A 17,255-nucleotide genomic window follows, 5' to 3' on the forward strand; every position below is an offset into this window, starting at 1 on the left:
GTAACAGGTTTTTTAATTTAAAAATGGTATTAGGGAATTTTGGGAAAACTGGAAATTTATCAAGTTCTTAAACCAACTTGTTTTTTTGTCCTGACTAAGAGGAATGTTTTGACAGTGAAGTGGGTTGAAAAATGTGAAAGGAGTCATCACACTGAAAAAGTTGGAAATAAGGTTAGAAAAAACTCCCAAATTCCTGGAAATGTGTTGAACGTGGAAAAATGGTAGTTTGAATGTCCAGGATGTGTTGAAGGTAGAATGGTTTGAATAGGTTGAAAAATGTGGGAATTGTGCAACTTGGAAAAATGTCTAATTCATTTCAATGGGAACTTCCTGGAAATTTGGGAATTTTGGGAAAAGCGGGATTTTTTGGAAAATGATTAAGAGCATGGATGTCCTGAATTAGCTGAATTGGTTGGTGTTGGAATTGTTTAAATCGGTCAAGAAATGTTGAAGTAGTGACAGTTTTTTAATTGAAAAATGGTATTACGGAATTTCGGGAAAACTGGAAATTTTTCAAGTTCTTAAACCAACTTGTTTTTTTGTCCTGACTAAGAGGAATGTTTGGACAATGGAACGATTGAAATGGGTTGAAAAATGTGAAAGGAGTCATCGCACTGAAAAAGTTAGAAAAAAGAAAAAATTCCTGGAAATTTCTTGAATGTGGAAAAATGGTAGTTTGAATGTCCAGGATGAGTGGAATGTGTTGATGTCGGAATGGTTTGAATCGGTTGAAAAATGTGGGAATTGTGCAACTTGGAAAAATGCCCCATTCATTTCACTGGGAACTTCCTGGAAATTGTGGAATTTTGGGAAAAGCGGGATTTTTGGGGAAAATGATGAGGAGCATAAATGTCCTGAATGAGCTGAATTGGTTGGTGTTGGAATTGTTTAAATCGGTCAAGAAATGTTGAAGTAGTAACAGGATTTTAATTGGAAAATGGTGTTAGGGAATTTCGGGAAAACTGGAAATTTTTCAAATTCTTAAACCAACTTGTTTTTTTGTCCTGACTAAGAGGAATGTTTTGACAGTGAAGTGGGTTGAAAAATGTGAAAAGAGTCGACACACTGAAAAAGTTGGAAATAAGGTTAGAAAAAACTCCCAAATTTCTGGAAATGTTTTGAATGTGGAAAAATGGTAGTTTGAATGTCCAGGATGTGTTGAAGGTGGAATGGTTTGAATAGGTTGAAAAATGTGGGAATTGTGCAACTTGGAAAAATGTCTAATTCATTTCAATGGGAACTTCCTGGAAATTTGGGAATTTTGGGAAAAGCAGGATATTTTTGAAAATGATGAGGAGCATAAATGTCTTGAATGAGCTGAATTGGTTGGTGTTGGAATTGTTTAAATCGGTCAAGAAATGTTGAAGTAGTAACAGGATTTTAATTGAAAAATGGTATTAGGGAATTTCGGGAAAACTGGAAATTTTTCAAGTTCTTAAACCAACTTGTTTTTTGTCCTGACTAAGACGAATGTTTTGACAGTGAAGTGGGTTGAAAAATGTGAAATGAGTCATCACACTGAAAAAGTTGGAAATAAGGTTAGAAAAAACTCCCAAATTCCTGGAAATGTATTGAACGTGGAAAAATGGTAGTTTGAATGTCCAGGATGTGTTGAAGGTGGAATAGTTTGAATAGGTTGAAAAATGTGGGAATTGTGCAACTTGGAAAAATGTCTAATTCATTTCAATGGGAACTTCCTGGAAATTTTGGAATTTTGGGAAAAACTGGATATTTTTGAAAATGATGAGGAGCATAAATGTCTTGAATGAGCTGAATTGGTTGGTGTTGAAATTGTTTAAATCGGTTAAGAAATGTTGAAGTAGTAACAGTTTTTTAATTGAAAAATGGTATTAGGGAATTTCGGGAAAACTGGAATTTTTTCAAGTTCTTAAACCAACTTGTTTTTTTGTCCTGACTAAGAGGAATGTTTGGACAATGGAACGATTGAAATGGGTAGAAAAATGTGAAAGGAGTCATCGCACTCAAAAAGTTAGAACAAAAAATTCCTGGAAATTTGTTGAATGTGGAAAAATGGTAGTTTGAATGTCCAGGATGAGTGGAATGTGTTGATGTCGGAATGGTTTGAATCGGTTGAAAAATGTGGGAATTGTGCAACTTGGAAAAATGTCCCATTCATTTCACTGGGAACTTCCTGGAAATTTTGGAATTTTGGGAAAAGCGGGATTTTTTTGGAAAATGATTAGGAGCATGAATGTCCTGAATGAGCTGAATTGGTTGGTGTTGGAATTGTTTAAATCGGTCAAGAAATGTTGAAGTAGTAACAGGATTTTAATTGAAAAATGGTATTAGGGAATTTCGGGAAAACTGGAAATTTTTCAAGTTCTTAAACCAACTTGTTTTTTTTGTCCTGGCTAAGAGGAATGTTTGGACAATGGAACGATTGAAATGGGTTGAAAAATGTGAAAGGAGTCATCGCACTGAAAAAGTTAGAAAAAAAAAATTCCTGGAAATTTGTTGAATGTGAAAAAATGGTCGTTTGAATGTCCAGGATGAGTGGAATGTGTTGATGTTGGAATGATTTGAATCGGTGGGAAAATGGGGGAATTGTGCAACTTGGAAAAATGTCCCATTCATTTCAATGTGAACTTCCTGGAAATTGTGGAATTTTGGGAAAAGCGGGATTTTTTTGAAAATGATGAGGAGCATAAAAGTCCTGAATGAGCTGAATTGGTTGGTGTTGGAATTGTTTAAATCGGTCAAGAAATGTTGAAGTAGTAACAGTTTTTTAATTGAAAAATGGTATTACGGAATTTCGGGAAAACTGGAAATTTTTGAAGTTCTTAAACCAACTTGTTTTTTTGTCCTGACTAAGAGGAATGTTTAGACAGTGGAACGATTGAAATGGGTTGAAAAATGTGAAAGGAGTCATCGCACTGAAAAAGTTAGAAAAAAAAACAAAATTCCTGGAAATTTGTTGAATGTGGAAAAATGGTAGTTTGAATGTCCAGGATGTGTTGAAGGTGGAATGGTTTGAATATGTTGAAAAATGTGGGAATTGTGCAACTTGGAAAAATGTCCCATTCATTTCAATGGGAACTTCCTGGAAATTTTGGAATTTTGGGAAAAGCGGGATTTTTTTGGAAAATGATTAGGAGCGTAAATGTCCTGAATGAGCTGAATTGGTTGGTGTTGGAATTGTTTAAATCGGTCAAGAAATGTTGAAATAGTAACAGGATTTTAATTGAAAAATGGTATTAGGGAATTTCGGGAAAACTGGAAATTTTTCAAGTTCTTAAACCAACTTGTTTTTTTGTCCTGACTAAGAGGAATGTTTGGACAATGGAGCGATTGAAATGGGTTGAAAAATGTGAAAGGAGTCATCGCACTCAAAAAGTTAGAAAAAAAACCAAAATTCCTGGAAATTTGTTGAATGTGGAAAATGGTAGTTTGAATGTCCAGGATGAGTGGAATGTGTTGAAGGTGGAATGGTTTGAATCGGTTGAAAAATGTGGGAATTGTGCAACTTGGAAAAATGTCTAATTCATTTCAATGGGAACTTCCTGGAAATGTTGTAATTTTGGGAAAAGCGGGATTTTTTGGGAAATGATGAGGAGCATACATTTCTTGAATGAGCTGAATTGGTTGGTGTTGGAATAGTTTAAATCGGTCAAGAAATGTTGAAGTAGTAACAGGATTTTAATTGAAAAATGGTATTAGGGAATTTCGGGAAAACTGGAAATTTTTCTAGTTCTTAAACCAACTTGTTTTTTGTCCTGACTAAGAGGAATATTTAGACAGTGAAGTGGGTTGAAAAATGTGAAAGGAGTCATCACACTGAAAAAGTTGGAAATAAGGTTAGAAGAAACTCCAAAATTCCTGGAAATGTGTTGAACGTGGAAAAATGGTAATTTGAATGTCCAGGATGTGTTGAAGGTGGAATGGTTTGAATAGGTTGAAAAATGTGGGAATTGTGCAACTTGGAAAAATGTCTAATTCATTTCAATGGGAACTTCCTGGAAATTTGGGAATTTTGGGAAAAGCGGGATGTTTTTGAAAATGATGAGGAGCATAAATGTCTTGAATGAGCTGAATTGGTTGGTGTTGGAATTGTTTAAATCGGTCAAGAAATGTTGAAGTAGTAACAGTTTTTTAATTGAAAAATGGTATTATGGAATTTCAGGAAAACCAGGAATTTTTCAAGTTCTTAAACCAACTTGTTTTTTTTCCTGACTAAGAGGAAAGTTTTGACAGTGGAACGATTGAAATGGGTTGAAAAATGTGAAAGGAGACATCGCACTAAACAAAGTTTCACTTACAGCTATTGGAGCTAAGCTAGCGGAGCTAAGCTAGCCCCGATCCAAAGCCCCCCGCTCCGAAGCCAGCAATAACTCGACTCTGTGAAGGAAAAACATGAGTATGGCTTCGGGATCTTCCTGCACCATTCTCACTTAGAAGTTGTCCCTGCTAGAGAGTCTTTGGAACTTTCGATACCGTCCACTGGACACTCTTGCTAGCGTTAGCCGTATTGAGCTAACTAGCCCAGTTTGCGGTAGCCATAAACGACATGCAAGCTGCAGTGAGGTCTAAGACGCATCGCAGACTTCACTTTCAGCTATTGGAGCTAAGCTAGCTAAGCTAGCCCCGGTCCAAAGCCCCCCACTCCGAAGCCAGCAATAACTTGACTCTGTGAAGGAAAAACACGAGTATGACTTCGGATTCTTCCTGCACCCTTCTCACTTAGAAGTTGTCAGCCAGTTAGAGCAGAGTATCTTCCTAACCTTCGATGCTAGCGTTAGCCGTATTGCGCTAACTAGCCCAGTTTGTGGTAGCCCTAAACGGCATGCAAGCTACAGTGAGCTGGCTAAGATGCATCGCAGATTTCACTTTCAGCTATTGGAGCTTAGCTAGCCCCGGTCCAAAGCCAGCAATAACTTGACTCTGTGAAGGGAAAAACATGAGTATGACTTCGGGATCTTCCTGCACCCTTCTCACTTAGAGGTTGTCCCTGCTAGAGTCTTTGGAACTTTCGATGCCGTCCACTGGACACTCTTGCTAGCGTTAGCCGTATTGAGCTAACTAGCCCAGTTTGCAGTAGCCCTAAACGGCATGCAAGCTACAGTGAGCCGGCTAAGATGCATCGCAGACTTCACTTTCAGCTATTAGAGCTAAGCTAGTGGAGCTAACCTAGCCCCGGTCCAAAGCCCCCTGCTCCGAAGTCAGTAATAACTCGACTCTGTGAAGGAAAAGCATGAGTATGGCTTTGAGTTTCTTCCTGCACCCTTCTTAGACGTTGTCAGCCAGTTAGAGCAGAGTATCTTCCTAACCTTCGATGCTAGCGTTAGCCGTATTAAGCTAACTGGCCCAGTTTGCGGTAGCCCTAAACGGAAGCAAGCTACAGTGAGCCGGTTAAGACGCATAGCAGATTTAGCTCGTTAACTAGTCCGACACCGCGTTGTAAAGAGAATGGCAAGAACACGTGTTTTGAGTCCAAGGCGACAGCCACCCAGTCATGAAACTAATCAAACTTAGGTTTAGTACATTTGCGTCGGGGTCTTACATGTATCTCAGCTCGGATTCTCTGCGCACCAGGATGTTTCGTATCCTCTCGATTTTGAGGAGCTCCCCTTCAATGTCCTCCAGTGTGAAGGAAGAGTCCGCCATGGAGATGACATCTTCTGCAGAACACAGACAAGACCGTCAGTGCACACATCTGGAGATGCGGGTTATTGAGTGAATGCTCCAAACATTCACACATACGGTTTTCATCAACTTCAACTTCTTCTTCTCCAGGTTTTGGTGCGCTCTACCTTCCACATGTTTCACCCGATTCAAAGCGTTCCAACTTCAAACTGTTCAGTCTATTCGGGATTCACAGGCTTTCCCTTGACAAATTCTAAAAATACCCAAATTTCCCAGAATTCCAAGTTTTCTGGGACATTTTTCCCATTCAGAATGAATTGGCCATTTTTGAAACTTTCACCATTTCCAGATTTTTCAACCTGTTCAACCCATTCCATCCATCCATCGTCTTCTGCTTATCCGAGGTTTGGGTCGCAGGGGCAGCAGCCTAAGCAGGGAAGCCCAGACTTTCCTCTCCCCAGCCACTCGGTCCAGCTCCTCCCGGGGGATCCCGAGGCGTTCCCAGGCCAGCCGGGAGACATAGTCTTCCCAATGTGTCCTGGGTCTTCCCAGTGACCTCCTACCGGTCAGACGTGTCCAAAACACCTCCCTCTAGAGGAGTTCGGGTGGCATCCTGACCAGATGCCCGAACCACCTCATCTGGCTCCTCTCCATGTGGAGGAGCAGTGGCTTTACTTTGAGCTCCTCCCGGATGACAGAGCTTCTCACCCTATCTCTAAGGGAGAGCCCCGCCACCCGGCAGAGGAAACTCATTTCGGTTGCTTGTACCCGGGATCTTGTCCTTTTGGTCATAACCCAAAGCTCATGACCATAGGTGAGGATGGGAACGTAGACCGACCGGTAAATTGAGAGCTTTGCGTTCCCAGGCCAGCCGGGAGACATAGTCTTCCCAACGTGTCCTGGGTCTTCCCAGTGGCCTCCTACCGGTCGGACGTGCCCTAAACACCTCCCTGGGGAGGCGTTCGGTGGCATCCTGACCAGATGCCCGAACCACCTCATCTGGCTCTTCTCCATGTGGAGGAGCAGTGGCTTTACTTTGAGCTCCTCCCGGATGACAGAGCTTCTCACCCTATCTCTAAGGGAGAGCCCCGCCACCCGGCAGAGAAAACTCATTTCGGTTGCTTGTACCCGGGATCTTGTCCTTTTGGTCATAACCCAAAGCTCATGACCATAGGTGAGGATGGGAACGTAGACCGACCGGTAAATTGAGAGCTTTGCGTTCCCAGGCCAGCCGGGAGACATAGTCTTCCCAACGTGTCCTGGGTCTTCCCAGTGACCTCCTACCGGTCAGACGTGTCCAAAACACCTCCCTCTGGAGGCGTTCGGGTGGCATCCTGACCAGATGCCCGAACCACCTCATCGGACTCCTCTCCATGTGCAGGAGCAGTGGCTTTACTTTGAGCTCCCCCCGAATGACAGAGCTTCTCACCCTATCTCTAAGGTAAAGACCCGCCGCCCGGAAGAGGAAACTCATTTGGGCCGCTTGTACCCGTGATCTTATCCTTTCGGTCATAACCCAAAGCTCATGACCATAGGTGAGGATGGGAACTTAGATCGACCGGTAAATTGAGAGCTTTGCCTTCCGGCTCAGCTCCTTCTTCACCACAACGGATCGATACAGCGTCCGCATTACTGAAGACGCCGCACCGATCCGCCTGTCGATCTCTCCATCCACTCGTGAACAAGACTCCCAGGTACTTGAACTCCTCCACTTGGGGCAAGATCTCCTCCCCAACCCGGAGATGGCACTCCACCCTTTTCCGGGCAAGAACCAACACATTCCACCATTCTAACAATTCAAACTGTCATTTTTCCAAGTTCAAAACAGCCCCTCGCGCCCAGAAAGGAGCACAGCTGCTTCTTCAAAACAGATAAGGAACTGACCAAAACAGATTTGTGAGCTGACAAACAGGGGCCCTTATGACAAAACAAAGAGTTTACTAGCGGACACGAGATAAAAATGTCTATGGATTAAGAAAGAACACTTCAAACTATCTCATTCTCACACAACGTTAGGCTTTGTTCGGTTTCTGCGTAACTTCGAGGTTCTAACTAACAATGGAGAACCCGTAGCTAACGTTATGTGTTAGCTTGGTGAGTATCGGACAGTACACTCAAAGCTTGATATACAGTAACGTGATATATTCACACAATAAACGACAAATGTTTACACATTCACACAACATTCACACACTATGTGACTTATCACTGTTAACGTGACGCCTTCTACCTGTCAAATTTAGCACTACCGGTACATGTATTAAATGATATTACTGTTAACGTTGTATATAACGTTGTATATAACGTTGCGACAACGTTAATATTACTGTTAACGTTGTCGCCCTCTACTGGTCAAATTTAGCACTACATGTATTAAATTTGATTACTGTTGACGTTGTATATAACGTTGTATGTAATGTTGTATATAACGTTGTTTATAATGTTGTATATAATGTTGTATATAACGTTATATATAATGTTGTATATAACGTTGTATACAACGTTGTATATAACGTTGCGACAACATTAATATTACTGTTAACGTTGTCGCCCTCTACTGGTCAAATTTAGCACTACATGTATTAAATGATATTCCTGTTAACGTTGTACACAACATTGCGACAACGACGCTCTCTACTTGTCAGATTTAGCATTACATGTATTAAATTATATTACTGTTAACGTTATATATAACGTTGTATATAACGTTGTATATAATGTTGTAGATAACGTTGCGACAACATTAATATTACTGTTAACGTTGTCGCCCTCTACTGGTCAAATTTAGCACTACATGTATTAAATTAAATTACTGTTAACGCTGTATATAACATTTTATATAACGTTGTATATAACATTGCAACAACGTTAAAAATATTACTGTTAACGTTGTCGCCCTCTACTGGTCACATTTAGCACTACATGTATTAAATTATATTACTGTTGACGTTATATATAACGTTGTATATAATGTTGTATATAACGTTGTATATAATGTTGTATATAATGTTGTATATAATGTTGTATATAACATTGCGACAACGTTAATATTACTGTTAACGTTGTCACCCTCTACTGGTCAGATTTAGCACTGCATGTATTAAATTAAATTACTGTTAACGCTGTATATAACGTTGTATATAACGTTGTATATAACGTTGTATATAACATTGCGACAACGTTAATATTACTGTTAACGTTGTCGCCCTCTACTGGTCAAATTTAGCACTACATGTATTAAATTATATTACTGTTAACGCTGTATATAACATTATATATAACGTTGTATATAACATTGCAACAACGTTAAAAATATTACTGTTAACGTTGTCGCCCTCTACTGGTCACATTTAGCACTACATGTATTAAATTATATTACTGTTGACGTTGTATATAACGTTGTATATAATGTTGTATATAACGTTGTATATAATGTTGTATATAACGTTGTGTATAACGTTGTGTATAACGTTATATATAATGTTGTACATAACATTGCGACAACGTTAATATTACTGTTAACGTTGTCACCCTCTACTGGTCAAATTTAGCACTACATGTATTAAACTATATTACTGTTAACGTTGTATATAACGTTGTATATAATGTTGTATACAACATTGCGACAACAACGCCCTCTACTGGTCAGATTTAGCATTACATGTATTAAATGATATTACTGTTAACGTTGTATATAACGTTATATATAGCGTTGTATATAACGTTGCGACAACATTAATATTACTGTTAACGTTGTCGCCCTCTACTGGTCAAATTTAGCACTACATGTATTAAATGATATTACTGTTAACATTGTATATAACATTGTATATAACGTTGTATATAACGTTGCGATAACATTAATATTACTGTTAACGTTGTCGCCCTCTACTGGTCAATTTTAACACTACATGTATTAAATTATACTACTGTTAACGTTGTATATAACGTTGTATATAACGTTGTATATAACGTTGCGACAACGTTAATATTACTGTTAACGTTGTCGCCCTCTACTGGTCAAATTTAACACTACATGTATTCAATTATATTACTGTTAACGTTGTATATGACGTTGTATATAATGTTGTATATAACTTTGCGACAACATTAATGTTACTCTTAACATTGTCGCCCTCTACTGGTCAGATTTTGCATTACATGTATTAAATGATATTACTGTTAACGTTGTATATAACGTTGTATACAACGTTGTATATAACGTTGCGACAACATTAATATTACTGTTAACGTTGTCGCCCTCTACTGGTCAAATTTAGCACTACATGTATTAAATTATATTACTGTTAACGTTGTATATAACGTTGTATATAACGTTGCGACAACATTAATATTACTGTTAACGTTGTCGCCCTCTACTGGTCAAATTTAGCACTACATGTATTAAATTATATTACTGTTAATGTTGTATATAACATTGTATAGAACGTTGGGACAACATTAATGTTACTGTTAACGTTGTCGCCCTCTACTGATCAATTTTAACACTACATGTATTAAATTATACTACTGTTAACGTTGTATATAACGTTGTATATAACGTTGTATATAACGTTGCGACAACGTTAATATTACTGTTAACGTTGTCGCCCTCTACTGGTCAAATTTAACACTACATGTATTCAATTATATTACTGTTAGCGTTGTATATAACGTTGCGACAACGTTAATATTACTGTTAATGTTGTCGCCCTAATCTGGTCAAATTTAGCACTACATGTATTAAATGATATTACTGTTAACGTTGTATATAACGCTGTATATAACGTTGCAACAACGACGCCCTCTACTGGTCAGATTTAGCATTACATGTATTAAATGACAATACTGTTAACGTTGTATGTAACGTTGTATATAACGCTGCGACAACGTTAACATTACTCTTAACATTGTCGCCCTCTACTGGTCAAATTTAGCACTACATGTATTCAACAAGGTTTGAGTGTTACTCTCAGACAAAAATCAAACAACCACAAATACAACATTAGCAATTTCAAAACAATGCAAACTAAATATCTTTATGCACAAATCGTTTGGTTTGAATTTGATGTCAGTTTTTCCCAGGTTTCCAAACACACCTTCCCGTGCCTGGAAGGTGATTGGCGGAGAATGAGGAAGTGTTGTTGTTTGTCAGTGAAGCATAAACATATTAAACCAGAGGTGGTTTTCACTTGAGGGCCACTGTTTGGCCCCACAGTGAACACTATTATTGCACCATTTTTTAATGCATTTTATTAGTAAATTTTTTTTAAACTAAAATGTAAAAAAAAAATATGATAAGTTTCAATAATTTCACCTCACAATGTAGTGTATATTACTGTACATGGAAAAACAGTACTGCTGTTTTTATGGTAAAATAAAAAAGGCAGTTCAGTTGCCAGAATTTTACTGTAAAATGTTAAAAAAAAATTTTTTACTGTAAATAAAAAAATAATTTTACAGTAACATTTTGGCACCTGAGCTGCCAGTTTATTTATTTATGTATTTATTTATGTTTACCACAAATTATAAAGTGTAGATTTTTCGGTGTTTTACAGTAAAAAAAAAAAAAAGTACAATTCTTTTCCATTTAGAGAAAATTGCTACTTTTACATTGCACAATTGTTGCTAACCTAGCAAATGTATTGTTAGCATGTAACTCACATAGTTATGCTAGTGTTGCTAACCTAGCATTAGTTTTTAGCCATTTAGAGAAAAATGCTGTAAAAACCACCGTAAATTTCACAATTTGACCATGAAATCTCTTGCTACTTTTACATTGCACAATTTGATGGATATCATTATTATTAGTATTTATTTCTATTTAAAAAAAAATTGGTTTGAATGTTCGATCATGTATTTTTGCATAATTAGACAATATTTAAGTGAAAAAAATTTGCGATTACATGGAGTACATATATATATATATATATATATATATATATATATATATATATATATATATATATATGCATATGCCAAATTTTCAAAGAGAACGGCCTACGGATCACGATTGAAGCCAACAAGCAAACCGTCAACTTCCTTGACGTCACTTTCAACCTGAGAAATAACAGCTACCAACCATTCACGAAACCCAACACAACACTCCAATACGTGCACCATGACAACAACCACCCACCCACCCACCACCACGAAAAGAATACCTACCAGAATTAACAAAAGGCTATCGATGCTGTCAGCTAGCAAAGCTGAATTTGACCAAGCAACCCCCCCGTACCAAAAAGCCCTTGATGAAAGCGGATACAATTTCACCCTCACCTATGAACCCACGCCAGGAAACCAACCGAAAAAGAACAGAAAACGAAACGACATCATCTGGTACAACCCCCCCATACAGCAAAATGTCTCAACTAACATTGGACACAAATTCCTCAATCTGATTGACAAACACTTTCCCAAAGACAACATCCTAAGAAAAGTATTCAACAAGAACAACATTAAATTGAGCTACAGCTGTATGAACAATATACGACAAATCATCTCAAACCACAACAAAACAATTGCAAATGAGCCGTCGGCCCCCGGACAGAGCGACCCCAAAACCAACAAAAGTTGCAACTGTCGAAAGAAACCTGATTGCCCTCTCAACGGGGGGTGCTTACAAACATCAGTTGTCTACCAATCTAAGGTAACACGCAAGGACATGAACACATCCGACACATATGTAGGATTAACTGAGGGAAAGTTCAAAACCAGATGGAACAATCACAAGGCTTCTTTCAGGAACCAAAACCTGCGGAATACCACAGAACTCAGCAAACACATTTGGTTGGGACCTCAAAGACAATAATGTTGAATATTCAATAACATGGCAAATTCTTGCATCCAGCACACCTTACAATAGTGGTAATAAAAGATGCAACCTATGCTTGAAAGAGAAACTGTTTATTATTTACCGTCCAGACCTGTCATCCCTCAACAAGCGCAGCGAAATTGTAACAGCATGCCGCCACAGACGGAAACACCTCCTAGGTAACACATGAGCCAATCGCCACGCCCCTACGCCAGCCTGTACCCACCCACTCTGTGCCCTATATAAACCATGGTATGCGAATGCTCCCATTAAAATCTCCTGATGATTGAGGGAACCCCCCCTCATGAAACAGGCCTGTAGAGATGAAATAGTCTTGTGATTTTTTTCCCCACACATACATATATTGCGCTCTACTACGGTATCGAGCACTATTTTTTGGATAACCTTAAGACATATATATATATATATATATATATATATTTTTTCCCCTCCCAAAATAGAAAGAAAGAATACATTTAGTAAGAAAAGTTACAGTACTTTATTGATACATATTATTTCCAGAGGGCCAAATAAAATGAAGTGGCGGGCCACATCTGGCCCCCGGGCCTTGGGTTTGACACCTGTGTATTAAACAGTGGGCTTTCTAACAATTAGGAAGGTTTGTCTCATCTTTTCCCATTTTCATACATTTTTATATAAATAACCGTCTTGTATTCTTCACCCTATTAAACGCTGCTATCCGAAATACACAACTTTTTGAATTTGAGGTAAGTATCGGAAAGAAAATGAGCGAATTTCGCAAGTCACTTGTCGCGACGTGTCAACTAAAATATAAAAAGTCGCTGGTCTTGCCAAGGACAAAAATAAACACCTCGCTTTGGAGTCTTTCAGTTCATGCAAATTGATATCGGGGAAGAAAGTGCACCAGTCCTCCTCCGATGAGTCACCCGGTAGAGCTGGGATTTACTTTTAATTACCTGTGCTTGGCTGAAAGGATGCTCCGCTGTGACTCACTGCCGATGCACGACTGGTAAATCCATCAAAATAACGTACTTTGCAGCAAAAAAATCGGATTAATTTGCCCACAAAACTCTATGATTAGTATAATAAATAAAGTGCACACTTTTAGTCAATACAGGCAAGTCAAACATTTCCCTGACCAGACCGCAGCAAAACATGCATAAAAGTGCCAACTTATTACTCACCCGACGTCTTATTTGCTGCATCCATTTGCCAAAGGATGGTCTTTGCTGGTGGAGGATTAGGTCTACTTTGCCATGCTCCCGCGGAAATAATGGCCAGCTGTGACCGCTCGAGCGAGGCGTCAGCGAGGGAGTGCGAGGAGAGCGGCGAGTGGATGGCGGTCCCAAGCCGGCGCTGACGCGATGGGAGGAAGGCCACACCGCCACCTGTTGATTCACACGAGCTATGACAGGGCGGTGGCGTCTCTTAGCGATGCTGGGATTGCCTCCTCGTTATTCTGATGGGATCCACAGGCTCCATTACAAAAAATGTCAAGACAGCCCCCAACATGGCTCTCATCAGAACTGCCTGATGGAATAAAAAATAAAAAAACACCGTACAGTATTTGATTTAACACGGCAAAAAAAGTCCCTATATCTGGGAATGAATACAGATACTCAACAGCACCCGATTTTTTACCAATTATATGACTGTAAGGTGTATGGCTGTCTAATTATAGAACATTGTTTAAAGATAGCATGTTAGTATACCAAGTTATGACTCTAGGGTAAATGGTAGCAAAATGAGCTCAAAAAGTTAGCACTTCAATGATAGCATGCTAACATAAACATGCTAACAGTTAACATGTTTCACATACAAAGTTATATGACTGTAAGGGGTATGGCTGCGGAATTGGAGAAAACAAAGTCTAAAATTAGCTATAAAAATTAGCATGCTAATGTTTACATTCTAGCATGCTAACCTAAACATGCTAAATGTTAGCATGTGTCCCGGACCAAGTTATATGACTCTGGAGTGAAGCCTCGCAAATTTAGCTCAAATAGTTAGCATGCTATAAAGCTAAAGTTAGCATGCGAGAAAGCTATCATTAGCATGCTATCAGTTGGCACATGTCACATACCAAGTTATATAAGTGTAAGGTGTATGGCTGTCTAATTATAGAATAAAAACAAAGTTAGCAAAAAAGTTAGCATGTTAATGTTAGCATGCTAGCATGCTAACATTAGAATGCTAGCAGTTAACAAGTGTCACATACCAAGTTATATGACTCTAGAGTAAAAGGTAGCAAATTTAGCTCAAAAAGTTAGCACTTTCATGATAGCATACTAACATAAACATGCTAACAGGTAGCACGTTTCACATACCACGTTATATGACTGTAAGGTGTACGGCTGCGGAATTGGAGAAAAAAAGTGTAAAACTAGCTATAAGAATTAGCATGCTAATGTTAACATATTAGCATGCTAACAGTTAGCATGTGTCACGGACCCAGTTATATGACTCTGGAGTAAACGCTCGCAAATTTAGCTAAAAAAATTAGCATGCTAACATTAGCATGTTATCAGTTAGCATGTGTCAATAACATACCAAGTTATATGAGTGTAAGGTGTATGGCTGTCTAATTATAGAAAAAAAAAAAGTTAGCAAAAAAGTTAGCATGTTAATGTTAGTATGCTAACATGCTAACAATAGAACGCTAGCAGTTAACAAGTGTCACATACTAAGTTATTTGACTTTAGGGTAAAAGGTAGTAAATTTAGATAAACAAGTTAGCACTTTAATGATAGCATGCTAACAGGTAACATGTTTCACATACCAAATTATATGACTGTAAAGTGTATGGCTGCGGAATTGGAGAAAAAAAAGTGTAAAACTAGCTATAAGAATTAGCATGCTAATGTTAACATATTAGCATGCTAACCTAAACATGCTAACAGTTAGCATGTGTCACGGACCAAGTTATATGACTCTGGAGTGAACCCTCGCAAATTTAGCTAAAAAAATTAGCATGCTAACATTAGCATGTTATCAGTTAGCATGTGTCAATAACATACCAAATTATATGAGTGTAAGGTGTATGGCTGTCTAATTATAGAAAAAAACAAAGTTAGCATGTTAATGTTAGTATGCTAGCATGCTAACATTAGAATGCTAGCAGTTAAAAAGTGTCACATACCAAGTTATATGACTCTAGAGTAAAAGGTAGCAAATTTAGCTCAAAAAGTTAGCACTTTAATAATAGCATGCTAACGTAAACATGCTAACAGGTAGCACGTTTCACATACCACGTTATATGACTGTAAGGTGTATGGCTGCGGAATTGGAGAAAAAAAGTGTAAAACTAGCTATAAGAATTAGCATGCTAATGTTAACATAGTAGCATGCTAACCTAAACATGCTAACAGTTAGCATGTGTCACGGACCCAGTTATATGACTCTGGAGTAAACGCTCGCAAATTTAGCTAAAAAAATTAGCATTCTAACATTAGCATGTGTCAATAACATACCAAATTATATGAGTGTAAGGTGTATGGCTGTCTAATTATAGAAAAAAAAAAACAAAGTTAGCAAAAAAGTTAGCATGTTAATGTTAGCATGCTAACATTAGAATGCTAGCAGTTAACAAGTGTCACATACCAAGTTATATGACTCTAGAGTAAAAGGTAGCAAATTTAGCTCAAAAAGTTAGCACTTTCATGATAGCATACTAACAGGTAGCACGTTTCACATACCACGTTATATGACTGTAAGGTGTATGGCTGCGGAATTGGAGAAAAAAAGTGTAAAACTAGCTATAAGAATTAGCATGCTAATGTTAACATAGTAGCATGCTAACCTAAACATGCTAACAGTTAGCATGTGTCACAGACCCAGTTACATGACTCTGGAGTGAACCCTCGCAAATTTAGCTAAAAAAATTAGCATGCTAACATTAGCATGTTATCAGTTAGCATGTGTCAATAACATACCAAATTATATGAGTGTAAGGTGTATGGCTGTCTAATTATAGAAAAAAAAGCAAAGTTAGCAAAAAAGTTAGCATGTTAATGTTAGTATGCTAGCATGCTAACATTAGAATGCTAGCAGTTAACAAGTGTCACATACTAAGTTATTTGACTTTAGGGTAAAAGGTAGCAAATTTAGATAAACAAGTTAGCACTTTAATGATAGCATGCTAACGTAAACATGCTAACAGGTAACAGGTTTCACATACCAAATTATATGACTGTAAGGTGTATGGCTGCGGATTTGGAGAAAAAATGTGTAAAACTAGCTATAAAAATTAGCATGCTAATGTTAACATACCAGCATGCTAACCTAAACATGCTAACAGTTAGCATGTGTCACGGACCAAGTTATATGACTCTGGAGTGAACCCTCGCAAATTTAGCTCAAATAGTTAGCATGCTATAAAGCTAACATTAACATGCGAGAAAACTATCATTAGCATGCTATCAGTTGGCACATGTCACATACCAAGTTATATAAGTGTAAGGTGTATGGCTGTCTAATTATAGAATAAAAACAAAGTTAGCAAAAAAGTTAGCATGTTAATGTTAGCATGCTAGCATGCTAACATTAGAATGCTAGCAGTTAACAAGTGTCACACACCAAGTTATATGACTCTAGAGTAAAAGGTAGCAAATTTAGCTCAAAAAGTTAGCACTTTCATGATAGCATACTAACATAAACATGCTAACAGGTAGCACGTTTCACATACCACGTTATATGACTGTAAGGTGTACGGCTGCGGAATTGGAGAAAAAAAGTGTAAAACTAGCTATTAGAATTAGCATGCTAATGTTAACATATTAGCATGCTAACAGTTAGCATGTGTCACGGACCCAGTTATACGACTCTGGAGTAAACGCTCGCAAATTTAGCTAAATAAATT

The 17,255-nt window shown here is 38.0% G+C and overlaps 1 protein-coding gene across 1 annotated transcript in view; it reads right to left on the minus strand.

The window, feature by feature from the left end:
* The window catches only part of LOC133615029 (bMERB domain-containing protein 1-like), a 36,740-nt gene extending 22,357 nt beyond the window's left edge, over positions 1-14,383 (minus strand). The window contains exons 1-2 of the mRNA XM_061973359.2: positions 13,582-14,383; positions 5,519-5,636 (exon numbers count right to left, since the gene is read on the minus strand). Coding sequence (XP_061829343.2) covers positions 5,519-5,636; positions 13,582-13,606 — 143 coding nt within the window. The 5' untranslated portion in view covers positions 13,607-14,383. The remainder of the gene's footprint in view (positions 1-5,518; positions 5,637-13,581) is intronic.
* Positions 14,384-17,255: the final 2,872 nt, after the last annotated feature.

This window comes from Nerophis lumbriciformis, linkage group LG22 (genome assembly GCF_033978685.3).
Source record: "Nerophis lumbriciformis linkage group LG22, RoL_Nlum_v2.1, whole genome shotgun sequence".
In the NCBI taxonomy this organism is placed as follows: Eukaryota; Metazoa; Chordata; class Actinopteri; order Syngnathiformes; family Syngnathidae; genus Nerophis; species Nerophis lumbriciformis.